We start from the raw sequence: 18,183 nt of genomic DNA, 5'->3' as shown, positions 1-18,183 counted from the left end.
TAAAACCAGATGAGCTCTATAGGGAAACTGAAGTAATAGATGGTATTAGTGATCATGAAGCTGTTTTTGTGGTAGTTAAAAATAAATGTGATAGAAAGGAAGGTCTTAAAAGTAGGACTGTTAGGCAGTACCACATGGCTGATAAAGCAGGCATGAGGCAGTTTCTAAAAAGTAGCTATGATCGGTGGAAAACGGTAAATATAAATGTAAACAGACTCTGGGATGGGTTTAAAGAAATTGTTGAGGAATGCGAAAACAGGTTTGTACCATTAAGGGTGGTAAGGAATCGTAAAGACCCACCTTATTATAATAGAGAAATAAAGAGACTAAGAAGGAGGTGCAGACTGGAAAGAAATAGAGTTAGAAATGGCTGTGGAAGTAAGGAGAAATTGAAGGAACTTACTAGAAAATTGAATCTAGCAAAGAAGGCAGCTAAGGATAATATGATGGCAAGCATAATTGGCAGTCATACGAATTTTAGTGAAAAATGGAAGGGTATGTATAGGTATTTTAAGGCAGAAACAGGTTCCAAGAAGGACATTCCAGGAATAATTAATGAACAAGGGGAGTGTGTATGTGAGGATCTTCAAAAGGCAGAAGTATTCAGTCAGCAGTATGTAAAGATCGTTGGTTACAAGGATAATGTCGAGATAGAGGAGAAGACTAAGGCCAAAGAAGTAATAAAATTTACATATGATAACAATGACATTTACAATAAGATACAAAAGTTAAAAACTAGAAAAGCGGCTGGAATTGATCAGATTTCTGGGGATATACTAAAGACAATGGGTTGGGATATAGTACCATATCTGAAGTACTTATTTGATTATTGTTTGGTCGGAGGAGCTATACCAGATGAATGGAGAGTTGCTATAGTTGCCCCTGTGTATAAAGGAAAGGGTGATAGACATAAAGCTGAAAATTACAGGCCAGTAAGTTTGACATGCATTGTATGTAAGCTTTGGGAAGGCATTCTTTCTGATTATATTAGACATGTTTGTGAAATTAATAACTGGTTCGATAGAAGGCAATTCGGTTTTAGGAAAGGTTATTCCACTGAAGCTCAACTTGTAGGATTCCAGCAAGATATAGCAGATATCTTGGATTCAGGAGGTCAAATGGACTGTATCGCGATTGACCTGTCTAAAGCATTTGATAGGGTGGATCACAGGAGACTACTGGCAAAAATGAGTGCAATTGGACTAGACAAAAGAGTGACTGAATGGGTTGCTGTATTTCTAGAAAATAGATCTCAGAGAATTAGAGTAGGTGAAGCTTTATCTGACCCTGTAATAATTAAGAGGGGAATTCCTCAAGGCAGTATTATCGGACCTTTATGTTTTCTTATATATATAAATGATATGAGTAAAGGAGTGGAATCGGAGGTAAGGCTTTTTGCGGATGATGTTATTCTCTATAGAGTGATAAATAAGTTACAAGATTGTGAGCAACTGCAACGTGACCTCGAAAATGTTGTGAGATGGACAGCAGGCAATGGTATGTTGATAAACGGGGTTAAAAGTCAGGTTGTGAGTTTTACAAGTAGGAAAAGTCCTCTCAGTTTTAATTACTGCGTTGATGGGGTGAAAGTTCCTTTTGGGGATCATTGTAAGTATCTAGGTGTTAATATAAGGAAAGATCTTCATTGGGGTAATCACATAAATGGGATTGTAAATAAAGGGTACAGATCTCTGCACATGGTTATGAGGGTGTTTAGGGGTTGTAGTAAGGATGTAAAGGAGAGGGCATGTAAGTCTCTGGTAAGACCCCAACTAGAGTATGGTTCCAGTGTATGGGACCCTCACCAGGATTACCTGATTCAAGAACTGGAAAAAATCCAAAGAAAAGCAGCTCGATTTGTTCTGGGCGATTTCCGACAAAAGAGTAGCGTTACAAAAATGTTGCAATGTTTGGGTTGGGAAGAATTGAGAGAAAGAAGAAGAGCTGCTCGACTAAGTGGTATGTTCCGGGCTGTCAGCGGAGAGATGGCGTGGAATGACATTAGTAGACGAATAAGTTTGAATGGCGTTTATAAAAGTAGGAAAGATCACAATATGAAGATAAAGTTGGAATTCAAGAGGACAAACTGGGGCAAATATTCATTTATAGGAAGGGGAGTTAGGGATTGGAATAACTTACCAAGAGAGATGTTCAATAAATTTCCAATTTCTTTGAAATCATTTAGGAAAAGGCTAGGAAAACAACAAATAGGGAATCTGCCACCTGGGCGACTGCCCTAAATGCAGATCAGTATTGATTGATTGATTGATTGACAAGGAGGGCCATGACTCAGAATATGTCCGAGATGCCCACTCCCATTCCGTAGCAACTGATATCCTGACTCTCAGGACCACTTACCTCGCCACTCAGCCATTGCCCACGGTTCACGAACTAGGACATGACTACAGTAACCCATAACATGAACCTTGTTGTTATGCCTATATATTTAGCACGTCAAGCAAGGCTATCTTTAAAAATAAAATTGTTTAGAGATATGAAAATATTAAAAAGGTCCCATTGAATTTTGGAAATCCCACTTCTCTTGGCTCAATTCACTGTATGCAAAGTGCACATGCCTATATCAAGAAGAGATTTTACCTCTGAGTTTAGCACTTGCAAATGGTTTTCAATTTTTTAAATAAAACTGAGGTTGCATTGAGACTTGCAAAATATTGCGTAAAGGTAGGGACAGTCCATATATAAACCCATCTAATAAGTGATCCATAGTTGCCCTGCCTAAAAATACACTATTCCAATACCTTGTTGCAACTTTTGAAGATTTTTTTTTTTTTTTTTTTTTTTGCTAGGGGCTTTACGTCGCACCGACACAGATAGGTCTTATGGCGACGATGGGATAGGAAAGGCCTAGGAGTTGGAAGGAAGCGGCCGTGGCCTTAATTAAGGTACAGCCCCAGCATTTGCCTGGTGTGAAAATGGGAAACCACGGAAAACCATCTTCAGGGCTGCCGATAGTGGGATTCGAACCTACTATCTCCCGGATGCAAGCTCACAGCCACGCGCCTCTACGCGCACGGCCAACTCGCCCGGTACTTTTGAAGATTTATATCCCTAAACCTTACACACAAGTCCATTTGTTCTCTTTGGACAAATTTGTCTAAAGATTCATCAAAACAACCAACGTAGTCAGAGTACTGTTTTGTCATTTTGCAAACTTTCTTTAAAATATGGGGTAATCCATTATTTATAACATAGGAAGCCTTAGTCTTGCTCAGAGTAAAGTTTGAGCAATTTTACTGTCTGGGAACATTGTTTTGAATGCTGCAGAGGTTTCATCACAAGAGTTGAGAAACATCTTCCCAGTGACAACCTGGAGAGCCCATATGGCTTCAGCCGATATAACATTATCTTTATTCACATTGTAAATCTTTAAACTACTTTGACTTCTTGTGGAAAAATACCTGAAAAAGAAATTATATCCCTGACTTTCAAGATTATTTGTCCATTTCCCTGACTTTCCCTAACCAAAATTTTTTTCCCTGACTTTTCATCCTGCAACTGACCGTCTTATCACACAGTCCTCCACTCAATTTCTTCCAATTCATCCATCCATTACCCTGTGTTGTATTTCAGCCTCCAGACCTCCATCACTTTGTACGTATGAACCCAGATATTTAACTTCCTGACCAATGGTAGTTCTTCTTCTTGCAGGTTAATACATAAATCTTGAGCTTCTTTAGTACACATACATTCTGTTTTCACCCTGCTGATCCTCATTCCTCTTTCTTCCAGAACTTTCAGTGTTCACACAAAATGTAATTTTATTTATAGATGACCTTGAAACAAGTTTCAAAGTAAAGCAAAATTTTATAAATCACTGTATTTTTTTAGTTGCATTTGTTTTGTCAAACAAACAAGGCAAACCTGCGACACATACAGTCCATTAAGGACCATTTTCGGCTGCTGAGCCAGATGACTGGCAGAACTAGAGTGACATCCTCAACTGTACTGCTAGATTTTCATGATCGGGTTTTTGCCTAACCAATGAAAACAAAATTAGAAAACAGTCTGGCATAATGGACTACTGAGGTCACAAAAACTTACCATCTTTATCTTTCTTTGGAGCAGCCAGACCAACAAGAAAGTGGCTTATGTAACCTGATCTTCGACCTTCACCGTAATAACCTCCCATAATTATAGCATCAATATGATCCATCAATCCATCAGTATACTGAAATAAAGAAACGTGTATTATTCTACAGTAACTTGCATTACAAAAGCTACAAAAGCTAGATTTAATCCTTCAGGTAGAAAAAGATGGAATGACTGAGACAATCCCTGAACAGTGTATGACATATCTCTAATAAGAACAATTTCTGTTTACTTACAGACATTCTCCAATGTCATCATTCCATATCTATGTTGATTTGATGGAGCAGACCTAGGCTGTGTGCCCTTCCTACCAACACAATCTGTTTCTACTGAAAAAATACCCAGAGTCTCTATGAATCAAACTAAGGGCACTCAGCTTAGGAACTCCCTCTCACCTCTCCTCCATGGGTATAAAAAAACTCCAGGGAAAAATATCAGGAATGAATTCCTCATTCTGACAGGTCTGGAAATACATAATTGCTGAGTTATTTGTCTAAGCAGTGCCCTCCAACAAATCATAATTGCTAGATTTCAATACGAGACACTTCTTACATTTGTAGCATATTGTGAATAAATTGATGTTGACCTGAATACCTCCTTAATACCCACAAATGATTCCTGCAGTCCCAGTTGTAAGTACCGTATCTGACAGGCTTTTTGAACTTCCACACATTTCAGTTTTTATGCCCACTGGCACATTAATGCACATCACCATAAGCACTGAATAGGTACAAGTGGACTAACTACATTGCCCCCACGCTCTCCTGATCTAAACCCCCTGGACTTGGCGCGAGATGAAGAGGAGCAGGGCATGTTGGATAGTTTAGGTCTGGGGAGCGGCCATAGCTTTACCGCCTTATGTCCCGCAATAAACATCATAGAAACCTGCCCCCACCCTACACGTAACGCTGCAACAATACACCACAAATACTGGCACAGTCAACCTCCAAACTCTCAGAAAACGAATTCCTTAATACCAATTTTATATTCTCGTCGAGCTGAATACCGGACCTGTGAAGATTACAAGATTATTTTGTGCATCTACAGAAGGGTGGTGTTAATGAAGCTACGTAATATAGAGAGAGGCTTTCAAAGGTGATTAAATGAAGAAGTTATATCATGTTCAAGATCATGCTTTCACGTCTCTGCACAGTATTTAAAATACAATTTACCGTTGGTCTTTATAGCTATTGTTGAGAGTGAAGGAGTTTTTCCTGTTGTGTATGTTTATCAGGAACTCAAGGGAGACTTCATTAGTTATTCCGAACATAAAGAAAATGATGAACTCTTCTCAGAAGAACTCTTAAGGTTTCACCTTACTTTTTCCTGCCTGCTGGCTCTTCAGAAGTGTGTACGTGTGCGTTTTGTATTCAGGAATCATTCAAGGCAAATATTTTCGCACTACAAGATGTGTGGTTAAGGTTATTTTTAATATGTATAACTTTTGCTTTCTCAACGATTCATTTGTTTCTATATTCGTCCCTGTTTTTATCTCCTCGTAAGATGTGTATTGTTGAATGTAACACCTTGTGTAAAAAATTGGGTTAAATGAAGAAGTTATATCATGTTCACGATCATGCCTTCACGTCTCTGCACAATATTTAAAATGAAATTTACCGTTGGTCTTTATAGCTATTGTTGAGAGTGAAGGAGAATTTCCTGTTGTGTGTATTTATCAGGAACTCAAGGGAAACTTCATTAGTTAGTCGGAACACAGAAAAAATGATGAACTCTTCTCAGAAGAACTCTTAAGATTTCACTTTACTTTTTCCTGCCTGCTGGCTCTTCAGAAATGTGTGCGCGTGCGTTTTGTATTCAGGAATCATTCAAGGCGAATATTTTCGCACTACAAGATGTGTGGTTAAGGTTATTTTTAATATGTATAACTTTTGCTTTCTCAACGATTCATTTGTTTCTATATTTGTCCCTGTTTTTATCTCCTTGCAAGATGTGTATTGTTTAATATAACGCCTTGTGTAATATAAATGTCTACATGCTAGCCTATTTCCCACATTTTGGCTGAAGATGACGCCAAACAGCGTCGAAACTAGTTCCAAATGTAAATATATGTTGTAAATAAACTATAACAATTTTGTATTGAAAAGGTGGACCCTTTTAAGTTTCCTATCTTCCATTCTCAGTTCAATACGGACAAAAATGAAATTCTTAGATTTAAGTAAAAAAAAGATTACGAGGTGTTGTCTGGTCAGCACGACGAATACTGTCGCGGGTTATTCTTGGCTTTCTAGATCAGGGCCGCTATCTCATCATCAGATAGCTCCTCAATTGTAATCACATAGGCTGAGTAGATCTCGAACCAGCCATCAGATTCGAGTAAAAACTCTGACCTGGCCAGGAATCGAACCTGGGCCTCCGGGTAAAGAGCAGGCATGCTACCCCTACATCGTGGGACTAGCTTATTATATTTAAAAGTAAGCTTAAAATAAAGAAAACTAAAACTAAAAAAGTTTACCTCAGGTTTGATCTTGAACCATCCAGCTTTCCTACTGTTAGGTTTATATACAGTACCCGGCTGCTTCAGCACAATTCCTTCAAGTTTGTCATCAATAGCACTGTTGAGCTCATCCATGACTTCATCTCTAGTTGTCACCTTTTTTCTTCTTGAGTGAAGTATTACACCCTCAGCATCAGTGAAGACATTTTCAAGATATTTCATCCTTTCTTCTAATGGTTTATTGGTCAGCACCGAATCATTGAGCAGCAGGATATCAAATACACAGAAGCAAGGACGGTAATAGCCATCAGGTTTCAAAGACTTGACCTCAATGTTTTCTCCTAGTAGAAAGAAAAATACAGTAAATAACTGTGTAGACAGAGAATGCTCTGCGAAGTAACCAATAAACTTTGCTACATTGTTTGAAAAGCTGTACAGAATAAAGGGCTGGAGCACTGTGGGCTGGTGTGGCTTCATAACCGAGATAAGAATGTTTCATTAGCAGTCACAATTTAAATCCCAGCCAATAAATATAGGTTTTCTGAAATGAAGACTCACATACTTGTGATGAAGATTCCATCCAAAAGTGGTGGTCCCATGACTAAGTTCATGATATAAACTGTTACATAATACAATAAACTTGCTTGCTTTGAATGCTTTGTTAAAAAATGCCCCATAAGGAGAACTCATACACTGCAGCACATCAATGAGGTGAAAGAGTGATAGAAGGGTTTGCTACCAGTGACATCCAAGGAAACAATTCAATAAGGAAACGATTCAAAAGAATCTAGCAATCATCATCATCATCATAGACTGTTATACATCAAGCCTCTGTGAATTAAGTAAGCACCTCTCCAACCCACTACAGTAGAACCTCATTAATCTAGGTTGTCCAAATTAATGAAAGCCCAGATTAAACAAAAATAACTTATGAAATGAGCCAAGGTACATATGTACCAGGTGTATGCATATTTTGCCAGTTTTTGTGGGGGGAAAAAACAAAACAAGTATTTTCAGGGGAAATTCAATTTTTGTTTATTCAAAATATTGGCTATTGGCTTCTACACCGCCCATCTTTCAGGTAAGTTATGAATACTATGCCAGAAAAACTGCTTGTCTTTTGCGGCAAACCATTCATCAAGCCATTTTCCAACTTCCTCGAAATTGTTGAACTACTGCTTTGCGAGCGCGTGCCCCATTGATGCGAAGAGGTGATAGATGGCACCAGGTCGGGGGAGTACGGGGGGTGCGGATGGATGTCCTAACGGAGCGATTTCAGTGTCTTTCACTGGTTTTGCCCTATGAGACAGTGCATTGTCGTGTAACAAAATCACTTTGCCATGTCTTCCGGCCCATTCCGGTCATCTTTCGATCAACACATGATTTAAATTAATAATTTGTTGGCAATAGTGTTGTGCATTACTGTTTCGCCAGGCTTTAAGAGTTCATAATACACAATATCGCTCTGGTCACACCAGACACAAAGCATGGTCTTCTTCCCGAAGCGATTGGGCCTTGGTGTTGAAGGACCGGCTTCACTGGGTGACAGCACGATTTTCTCCACTTCGGGTTTTCAAAATAAGTCCATTTTTCGTCACCCGTCATAATTCAGTACAGAAATTATTTTCCTTTGTGGCGTTGAAGCAACATTCCACAAGTGACTGCAATTTTCCATTTGCCGTTCATTCAAATTGTGTGGGACCCATTTACAGAGTTTATTGATCTTCCCCATTGCTTGTAGTAAACATCTGCTGATTGTTTCTTGTGACACATTTAATGCTTCTACCAATTGCAGTTGAGTTTGAGTTCAGAGCGCGCACTGTCTTTCACACTGAAATCACCATGTTTAAATTGTCGAAACCATGTCTTACAAGTTCTAATCGATGAAGCGTGTTCACCATATGTTTCTACCAGCAAACAATTATTTTTGCACAGCCTTTTTTTTAAATTAAATATGAAAAGCAATGCGTGCCGCAGATGTTCTTTTTCAGGCTCAAACGTCGACACAATCACTGAAGAATACAACACAGACGCTAGTGTTAGGCGGACTCAACTTGTGTGAGTTGGTAGGTTAATGTCAGATGAACAAATTAACATATGTGTCAAATTCATACGCTGCGACTGTTCGCTGGCACCATGTCTTCGTGAAACCAAAAAAGACTTATGCATACACCTGGTAAACACTCTGTTCAGTAAAAAGTACATGTACAGTACAGTATTTTATATTTAAGAAATGCAAAGCGTATTTAGTATACCAGATATAATGCAATACAATATTTGGCCCTACAAAATATAGAAGAACTAGTGCAGTACAGAACTAGAACATGGCAATTAAGGCACACCTTCACTGACCACACTTGAAGACGCTTACTGGTTTAAAGAATCTGCTGATCTTTTGTTGTCTTTCTATGACACTGATTTAACTCACACAGATGTCTCAAATGTTCGTAATATGCAGATATATTTTCACTGTTGTTATCTTCAACGTATTTAATGACAATGTTTAGATGGTCTTTAATTTCACTAAGTTTTGGCTTAGGGTTAATAATATCACCTGCTTCATCTTGGTCATATTCATCTGTTTCAGCGCTTTCTGCAGCGATCACACTTTCAACAATCTCCTTCCTTGCATAGTTTACTACATTGCACTCGTAACTCACCTTTATACTGTAATTGTATTTATGTATTATTATTATTATTTTAATATTATTATTACTATTGTTATTAAACGGCTCTGTAACCTTACTTAGTTTCACATCTTTTACCATAAAATCACGAAAACCTGAGTCTACCCATTGTCATCTTAGCTCGCCCCTACTTCTCTTACCTTCCATGGCCAAGCTCATTTGCCTCGTAATAGTCTTTGTTTCCTCATTCCGAGTACCCTCCTGCCATAGTTCTCACATATCTGTACCAGCAATCTCTCGCCATGTTCGTGTCCATTACTCTTTTTTCTTTCTTCCTTATTTTTTTTTTTTTTTTTTGCTAGTGGCTTAACGTCGCACCAACACAGATAGGTCTTATGGCGATGATATCCTGATAAATAGACTGCTGTAATGATAGTTTTATCTGACAACTGTTACGGTGAGTGTTGACACATTTAAACAGATATGTACTTTCGAGTGCTTGCAGCAATCACTAAGCATAAACCGACCAAGTTCGACGTAAAGTAAGCAAAGGGACTCAAGAAATACTTGCCGGTGCGGGGAGGAAGAGGACTCAGCAGAGCAATGCGCAGGGAAGGACGTAAAGTGAGGTAACACCAATATTTAAATGTCGTGTCTAGAATAACCAGATAGCAGTGATCACATCCCAAATCAAGTGGTGATTTCAATTATGGGGCCTTTCCCCAGAGGAACTATCGCGGTTGGGACACGTGGAAAAGGGGGGGGGGGGGGGGGAAGGAGAACACTCAAGAAAACTCCCACAAGCACAGGTTTAAAAAAAATGAACACATATATTAAAACAACTCCAAGAAATAACAATTGTTTACACTATAAGAATGAGAATTTCGACCATTTGATACACCATTAAAGTGGGAAATTGTACAAATTATCAACAAGTTTTCTCTCCTTTTTTTTTTTGTACGTATCTTAAAGGGGTAATCACCAAACCACAATAGAGCTTGGGGGGGGGGGGGCGCCAAGCACGAAACCAGAATAAAATTTTATACCAATGTTCACGCGAATGCCACAAAGTAGCAAGGAATTATGGAAACAGGAACAAGAAAATTAACATTAGTTAAAAGGAATTTTTCCAGTGCTCACAAAGGCACGTGATAAAAGAAGAGGCTATCCCCCTAAGACTAAGGCACACCTTTTTTTTCCTTTTAAAGCAAGTAGACACCAGAATAATCGAAAGCCACACGCCAGATGAAGTATAAAAATTTAGCAGAGCACCAAGCTACAAATTTATTAATATGTTACTAGAGGAACAAAAGGTAGACGAAAAGAAGGAAAAATCGGGAAAGAGATTCAAGCAGGGAAAGGGGATTGACCAGGGTACGATGCCCGCTCCAAACGAGAGAAAAGGTTCCAGTACAACTGTTCAAAACTTGAAGCCCAGCACGCTTCCTCCTTCATATTTCCATCATAAAGTCAAAGTCAATAATTTGGCACCGTGAAATTTCGCTGTGTCCTGAAGGGACGATAGTTCAATATCGAAGCGTTATTCAAGCCCATATGATGAATGAGAGGGCGAAATTAAAATGAATCGTAAAATAATTACAGTAAAAGTCTGCTCACCCAACACGTAACGGAGAAGCAAGTAAAGTCCAAATGCACTCGGACCAGCCGGTGCAGGGCTTGAGCTCCCACTGCCGATTACAACACCAAGTCACACCTGATCCCCGGACAGGAGAAAGCGGCGAGTATATATACACGGAGCGAAGCGAGCTCGAGAACACACTAGAACTAGGTGACGTCACGGAGATTGCGCGTGGCGGTGTAGCAGATGAAGCAGTGGTGAAACAGCATAGCAAGCAGAAGGTTCATAGAGCAGCGCAATATAGTGTGCACTAAATCAAGACGGAGAAGCAGCCATAAGGTAGGCGAAGTTGAGCTCGTAACATACTCCCACCAACAGGAGAAATCCGAAGGATTGGTGTCCAAAGTTGACGAGACGGCAAATGAGAGCAGAAGATGGTGAAAGCAGTACCGGTGGTCCAAAGCGATACGGACGAAGATGAAGAGTGGCGGAGATCCAACTGCGGCGAAAACGATGACAGGCAAAAAGGCAGAACCGACGAAAACATGAAGACAGTAGAAGCACCAGGTCCCACGAAGTCTGAAGGAAGCGCGGTCTCAGGGCCAGACAGGAAGACGCAGCATCATAGGAAAGAAGAAATAAAGAGAATAAGTCACCAAAGAAAATAAGAGGAGAATAAGGGGGAAAAGGACGGGGGGAAAGGAGAGAGCAAGAAAACAACCAGGATGATTTAAATGATCAAACCAAATTATCTAGTGCTCTGCATAACAATATGACAGTAAAAAAAAATTTCTCAATATTTATCAATAATATACCCCAAAGGGATAACAAGACAAAACTTAGTTAAAAGAGGGGGAGGATCAGGCATGAAGTTTTCGGCAGTGGGAGAAGAGCTGGGTGAGCAGAGACAAGGGGAAAAAAAAAAAAAATTGTTAAGAAATATGAAGGAAGGAGAGTAATGGACAGCAAATTAATACCGTAAAACCAAGAAAATACAAAAGGAATAAAAGAACCGATCAATACCCCTCTCCCGCCCCACAGAAAAAAAAGGGGAACGTAGGGATTAGGTATGGAAGGGCTTTAGTCGAGAAAAATGAGCCTTTCGGAGATCAGTAGGGGATTCCACAGACTGAAGCTGAACAGTATTGTGCGAGGGAAAAGAAAGAATACGAAAGGGACCCAGCCAACGAGGGAAGAGTTTAGCCGAAATATTCTGAGGTGCAGAGCTAAATGGATGATTTTTAAGAAGAACTAAATCAAACAATTTAAATTTAGAAGGTAAGGCACGAGAATTACACAGATTTTTATGAACTTTACTGGCCTGAAGGAGCTTTTGATAAGCGGAATACAAGTGGGAGTGATTAAGACGATTGGAGGGTGTATCCAAAAGCGAGGGGAGATCCCACGTAAGGGCAAGGGGGGTATTCAACTCACGGCCAAGAAAGAGTTTAGCCGGTGTACAACCAGTAGAAGAATTGATGGTGGAGTTGAGGGCGAGCACAAAAGAAGGGAGTTCGGTATCCCATGATTTCTGGTTATGGGAGTGAAAAATAGATAGAAATGTTTTAAGGTTACGGTGGTAGCGTTCGACGGTATTTACCTGAGGATGATAGGGGGAAGTACAAACCTTTTTTATGCCAAGAGAAAAACAAAAATTATAGAACTGTCTAGAGGTGAAAATCGAAGCATTATCAGAAATGAGAACTTTAGGGAGGCCAGTGATAGGAAAAATGTAATTGAACAAAAGATTAATAACAATTTGTGAAGAGATATTTCTCAAAGGACGAACAATAAGAAATTTAGAAAACCCATCTAACAGAGTAAAGATGTATGAATTGGACTTAGAGGATTTAACAATAGGCCCAACAATGTCAATGTAATACTTTTCAGACGAGTAAGTGGCGGGAGAAGCGGCATAGGAGCTGTAAGGAAGGTGATTTAACGGTTTATGTTTCTGACAAGAAGGGCAAGATCGAACCCACGAAAAAATGTCTTTACGCATCTGCGGCCAAAAAAATTGGGAGGCAAGGTGAGCGTAGGTCTTAGCTCTCCCAAAGTGGCCGCCGATAGGCGAATCATGAAAATATTGAAATACCATAGACCGGAGAGTGGAAGGAAGAACCAGACGAGGAGTAGCCTTAGGAGTAGGTTTAAAAAGAAGGAGTTGGTGGTGGACCCGAAAAGGGCCAGAATAATCAGGAGAAGTAATTTCTTGGGAAATTTGTTGACAGTAAGGGTCATGCTGTTGATGGTGCAAGCAAGATTGAAAAGAGAGGGGAAAGTTAGTTAAGGAAGAGACGGAAATAACAGAGTTAATAGGAAGGGAATCAAGTTCGGAAGGTTGAAGCTGGTGGTCATCAAAGAGACGAGAAAGACCATCGGCGACAGAGTTATTATAACCGGAAACGAATTTTAAAGAGAACTTGAAACGAGACAGGCGGAGTAACCAACGACCAGTACGACCAATTTTGGGGGCATTATGTAAGAGCCAAGAAAGGGCCTGGTTATCAGTGCTGACAATAAACTCGCGATGGTCGAGATATTCAGAAAAGTGTTCTATTGAGAGAATAAGAGCCAGGGCTTCCTTTTCGTAAGTAGAATACTTTTGTTCAGCAGGGGATAACAGGCGACTAAAGTAGGCCACGGGGAGCGTTCGGTCATTAATAGTTTGTTGAAGGACAGCACCAATGGCAATGTCTGAGGCATCGGTAGATAATTCAAAGGTAAAATTAAAATCAGGAATTTGTAAGAGGGGAGCATGAGATAGTTTCGATTTAAGAAGATCAAAGGCCATTTGTTGCTGAGGGGACCAGTGAAATTTGACCCCTTTTCTTTTGAGTTTATTCAATGGATCAGCAATAGATGAAAAATTAGGGATGTATTTGGCATAGAAGCCAACCATTCCCAAAAAGGAACGTAAATGTTTCAAGTTCGTAGGAGGGGGTATCTTATTAATGGCAGAGACACGATCAGGATCAACAGCAATGCCATCAGAACTCAATATGTGGCCAAGAAATTTAATCGAAGTTTGGGCGATCAAAACTTTAGAAGGATTAACGGTGAGGCCGACATTGCGAAGACGAGTAAGGACTTCGCGTACATGAGACAAATGTGAGTCAAAATCCGGAGAAAAAACTAAGATATCATCAACAAAAGGAAAAAGATACTTATACTTAATGTCAGCAAAAAGGGAGTCAACAAAGCGCTGCATTATTTGGGAGCCAAGATTAAGGCCAAAGGGAACTTTTTTAAATTGATAGAGCCCAGTAGGAGTAATGAATGCCGTATACCGAGAACTGAGATCATCTAAGGGAAGTTGATTGTAAGCAGAATTGAGGTCGAAAATTGAAAAAAATTTGGAACCGGAAAAATGTTGGAATGCCGAATTTAATTTAGGCATCGGATAGGAGTCATAGACGATTTTCTCATTAAGCTTCCTATTATCCACAATAAATCTCGCAGAACCATCAGGCTTGGCGACCACAAAGGCAGGTGAAGCATAATCGGAAGATGATGGAATAATAGTATTATCTTTAAGCATTGTTTGAATCAATTGATTTAAAGTGTTCATTCGAGGAGGGCTAAGAAAATAGGGAGAAGAACGGACAGGGGTAGAATCCACTAGATCAATATGTGCAAAAAAATTCTTAACCGTGCCCAAATTAGGGGTAATAACGTCAGAGAACTCAGTGAGCAAAGCTTGAACCTGGTTAGAATGAATAGAGTTAATAACAGGAAGTAGAGAATGTGAACGAGAGGGAAAATCAGAGATATTAATCAACGGAACCGACTTGTGTGAAAAGGAAAAAGAAACTTTGGACTGGGCAGAGTCAAGAAGAAGACCAGTATGTGAAAAGAAATCATAACCTAAGATAACCGGGAAGGACAAGTCCTCCACAATCTGAAAAGTGAAAGGCCAAGAAAGGTGCTGGAGTTTAATATGTAACAAGATACTACCCAAAATTTTTAAGGGTTGATTAGAGACTGAAAGACATCGAAGGGGAGATGGAAGATATTGCAGATGAGGATTATTGTGAAGTAAATCGCTATAAAATCGGGAACTAATGAGTGACACTGTCGCCCCAGAATCGAGGAGCGCAACAGAAGGAAAGTTATTAACTGTGAGCATAACATGACAACTCGGGGGTGAGAGAGAAATAGAATTATGAAGGGATTGGGAAGATGGGGGTACGGAGGTAAGCTGGGAGGAATGAGGCAGATTTTCCCTATGTGAACGCCTACTGCCTAAGGACGCGGGTGGAAGGCGTTTCCCGAAGGCAAATTAGTACATTGACGGGCAATATGGCCCGGTAATTTACAACGATAACAGGTTATAGGAGGACGGACACTAAGGGTAGGTACGGCAGACAAAGAAGAACGTAAAGGAGGAGCAGGGATCGGTGGGGGAGAGACGGAAGCATAGTAGGAACGATCCCCTAGAGAATGTATCATATGTTGTTGAGCAAGATTGTAGAGTTGAAAAAGGGAAACGGGGGGGGGGGGTAAGAACATTAAAAAGCATGCGGAATGATGGAGCGGCATAAAACTGAATAATAGATATCAGTTCGGAAGTATTATATGAAACATTCAAAACGTCACTGTAAGTGATGATAGAGTCCAAATAGTCGTGCGCAGGTTCATTGGGTAGCTGGTGGCGTCTGATGAACTCTGTACTTAGTTTGTAACGGACTTCTAGGGGCAAGAAATAATTGTGTATCGCATGTCTCAATTCATACCAATTTGAAAAATTCGACATATTATCCAACCAAAAGGTGGAGAAAAAACTCGTAGTTTTGGTGGATAAGAGACCAATTAATTGGGGAAAGGAGGCAACTTTTATATTTAAGAACTTACGAACTGAAAACAGCCAAATGGTAAGATTTTGGGGATCTGTTGCGGATAATTGGGGAACTTGTAATAAGGACTGCGTAATGATTTGTACATTAAGTGCATTATCAACAGAGGGGGTAGTAGGTACTGGGGGTTGAGAATAAGGAGGGGGCGACGGGGCCATGTGATGTAGTAAAACGGAAGGTTTAGTATCATCGGATTGCAAATGAGGTGTATGGGTTGAGGAAGACGGATATAGGGAAGGAGAAGATGGGGTAGACGAAAAAGAAATTAGATTCGGTACAGGAGGGTTAGGTAATGATAAATTTGGTGTTAGCAGAGAAGATAGTACGGAAGAGTCATCCCCTAAAGGGAAATTATCGGAAAAACAAGCCATGAATGAAAGCACACAAAGGAATGAAGCAGTCAAAATAGGAACCACGCTCTGCTACCATTTTGTTACGGTGAGTGTTGACACATTTAAACAGATGTGTACTTTCGAGTGCTTGCAGCAATCACTAAGCATAAACCGACCAAGTTCGACGTAAAGTAAGCAAAGGGACTCAAGAAATACTTGCCGGTGCGGGGAGGAAGAGGACTCAGCAGAGCAATGCGCAGGGAAGGACGTAAAGTGAGGTAACACCAATATTTAAATGTCGTGTCTAGAATAACCAGATAGCAGTGATCACATCCCAAATCAAGTGGTGATTTCAATTATGGGGCCTTTCCCCAGAGGAACTATCGCGGTTGGGACACGTGGAAAAGGGGGGGGGGGGGAAGGAGAACACTCAAGAAAACTCCCACAAGCACAGGTTTAAAAAAAATGAACACATATATTAAAACAACTCCAAGAAATAACAATTGTTTACACTATAAGAATGAGAATTTCGACCATTTGATACACCATTAAAGTGGGAAATTGTACAAATTATCAACAAGTTTTCTCTCCTTTTTTTTTTTGTACGTATCTTAAAGGGGTAATCACCAAACCACAATAGAGCTTGGGGGGGGGGGGGGCGCCAAGCACGAAACCAGAATAAAATTTTATACCAATGTTCACGCGAATGCCACAAAGTAGCAAGGAATTATGGAAACAGGAACAAGAAAATTAACATTAGTTAAAAGGAATTTTTCCAGTGCTCACAAAGGCACGTGATAAAAGAAGAGGCTATCCCCCTAAGACTAAGGCACACCTTTTTTTTCTTTTTAAAGCAAGTAGACACCAGAATAATCGAAAGCCACACGCCAGATGAAGTATAAAAATTTAGCAGAGCACCAAGCTACAAATTTATTAATATGTTACTAGAGGAACAAAAGGTAGACGAAAAGAAGGAAAAATCGGGAAAGAGATTCAAGCAGGGAAAGGGGATTGACCAGGGTACGATGCCCGCTCCAAACGAGAGAAAAGGTTCCAGTACAACTGTTCAAAACTTGAAGCCCAGCACGCTTCCTCCTTCATATTTCCATCATAAAGTCAAAGTCAATAATTTGGCACCGTGAAATTTCGCTGTGTCCTGAAGGGACGATAGTTCAATATCGAAGTGTTATTCAAGCCCATATGATGAATGAGAGGGCGAAATTCAAATGAATGGTAAAATAATTACAGTAAAAGTCTGCTCACCCAACACGTAACGGAGAACCAAGTAAAAGTAATAAACTTCATTGTTAGGTTCCGTATTGAGTTGAGACTATGCTCAAAGTAAATACAAAATTTTAATATTCCACCTTCTCAATACTAAAAAATCATGTGATGTTTTTACAAAAACATTACAATGACATTAAAATGGTACTAGTTTCGGTCCACTGTGGACCATCATCAGCCTAGCCAAATTACAACAGTAAAAGACATAGTGATAAAAAATAGTATGGAGAAATGAGAGGATCTAAAAGGATGGGATGGTGGTGGAATGACAGATAAAAGTGAAAAAACCGTATTTGCAAATAATGATAAAAGTAGCAGAAGTGTTCACAATGACAAGTAAAATCTTGTGAAGTCACGTAAAAACCCTTGATGAGATAGTCAGGTTGGCAGTTGCTCCTCTGTTGCACGATTGACATATATAACTACGTATATGCTTCTAGAAAGTTGTAGATGTGAGTTCCACTTTTGCGTAGAGGGAAGAATTGTCCAATGAGACTAGCACCAGATTAAAATTGACAAAGTTGAACCTGTTCTATGGTGGAATTAAAGGCTTTCTGTGTTGAACAGAAGTCTCAGCATTCAATCCAGCAAGTTTGTTCCACGCAGCGCAAGGTTCATTGGGGTCCCGATTGAACTGAGACTTCTGTTCAACACAGAAAGCCTTTAATTCCACCATAGAACAGGTTCAACTTTGTCAATTTTAATCTGGTGCTAGTCTCATTGGACAATTCTTCCCTCTACGCAAAAGTGGAACTCACATCTACAACTTTCTAGAAGCATATACGTAGTTATATATGTCAATCGTGCAACAGAGGAGCAACTGCCAACCTGACTATCTCATCAAGGGTTTTTACGTGACTTCACAAGATTTTACTTGTCATTGTGAACACTTCTGCTACTTTTATCATTATTTGCAAATACGGTTTTTTCACTTTTATCT

At 39.8% G+C, this 18,183-nt stretch overlaps 1 protein-coding gene across 3 annotated transcripts in view; it reads right to left on the bottom strand.

Annotated features, from left to right (window-relative positions):
- Window positions 1-18,183, bottom strand: part of LOC136871587 (DNA ligase 4) — a 202,351-nt gene that overhangs the window by 79,872 nt on the left and 104,296 nt on the right. For all 3 annotated transcript variants that reach the window (XM_068227154.1, XM_068227157.1, XM_067145024.2), the window contains exons 8-9: window positions 6,584-6,906; window positions 4,063-4,189 (exon numbers count right to left, since the gene is read on the bottom strand). In XM_068227154.1, the coding sequence (XP_068083255.1) occupies window positions 4,063-4,189; window positions 6,584-6,906 (450 nt within the window). The remainder of the gene's footprint in view (window positions 1-4,062; window positions 4,190-6,583; window positions 6,907-18,183) is intronic.

Source organism: Anabrus simplex, chromosome 4 (assembly GCF_040414725.1).
Source record: "Anabrus simplex isolate iqAnaSimp1 chromosome 4, ASM4041472v1, whole genome shotgun sequence".
Lineage (NCBI taxonomy): Eukaryota > Metazoa > Arthropoda > Insecta > Orthoptera > Tettigoniidae > Anabrus > Anabrus simplex.
This window is presented reverse-complemented; position numbering and strand designations above follow the sequence as displayed.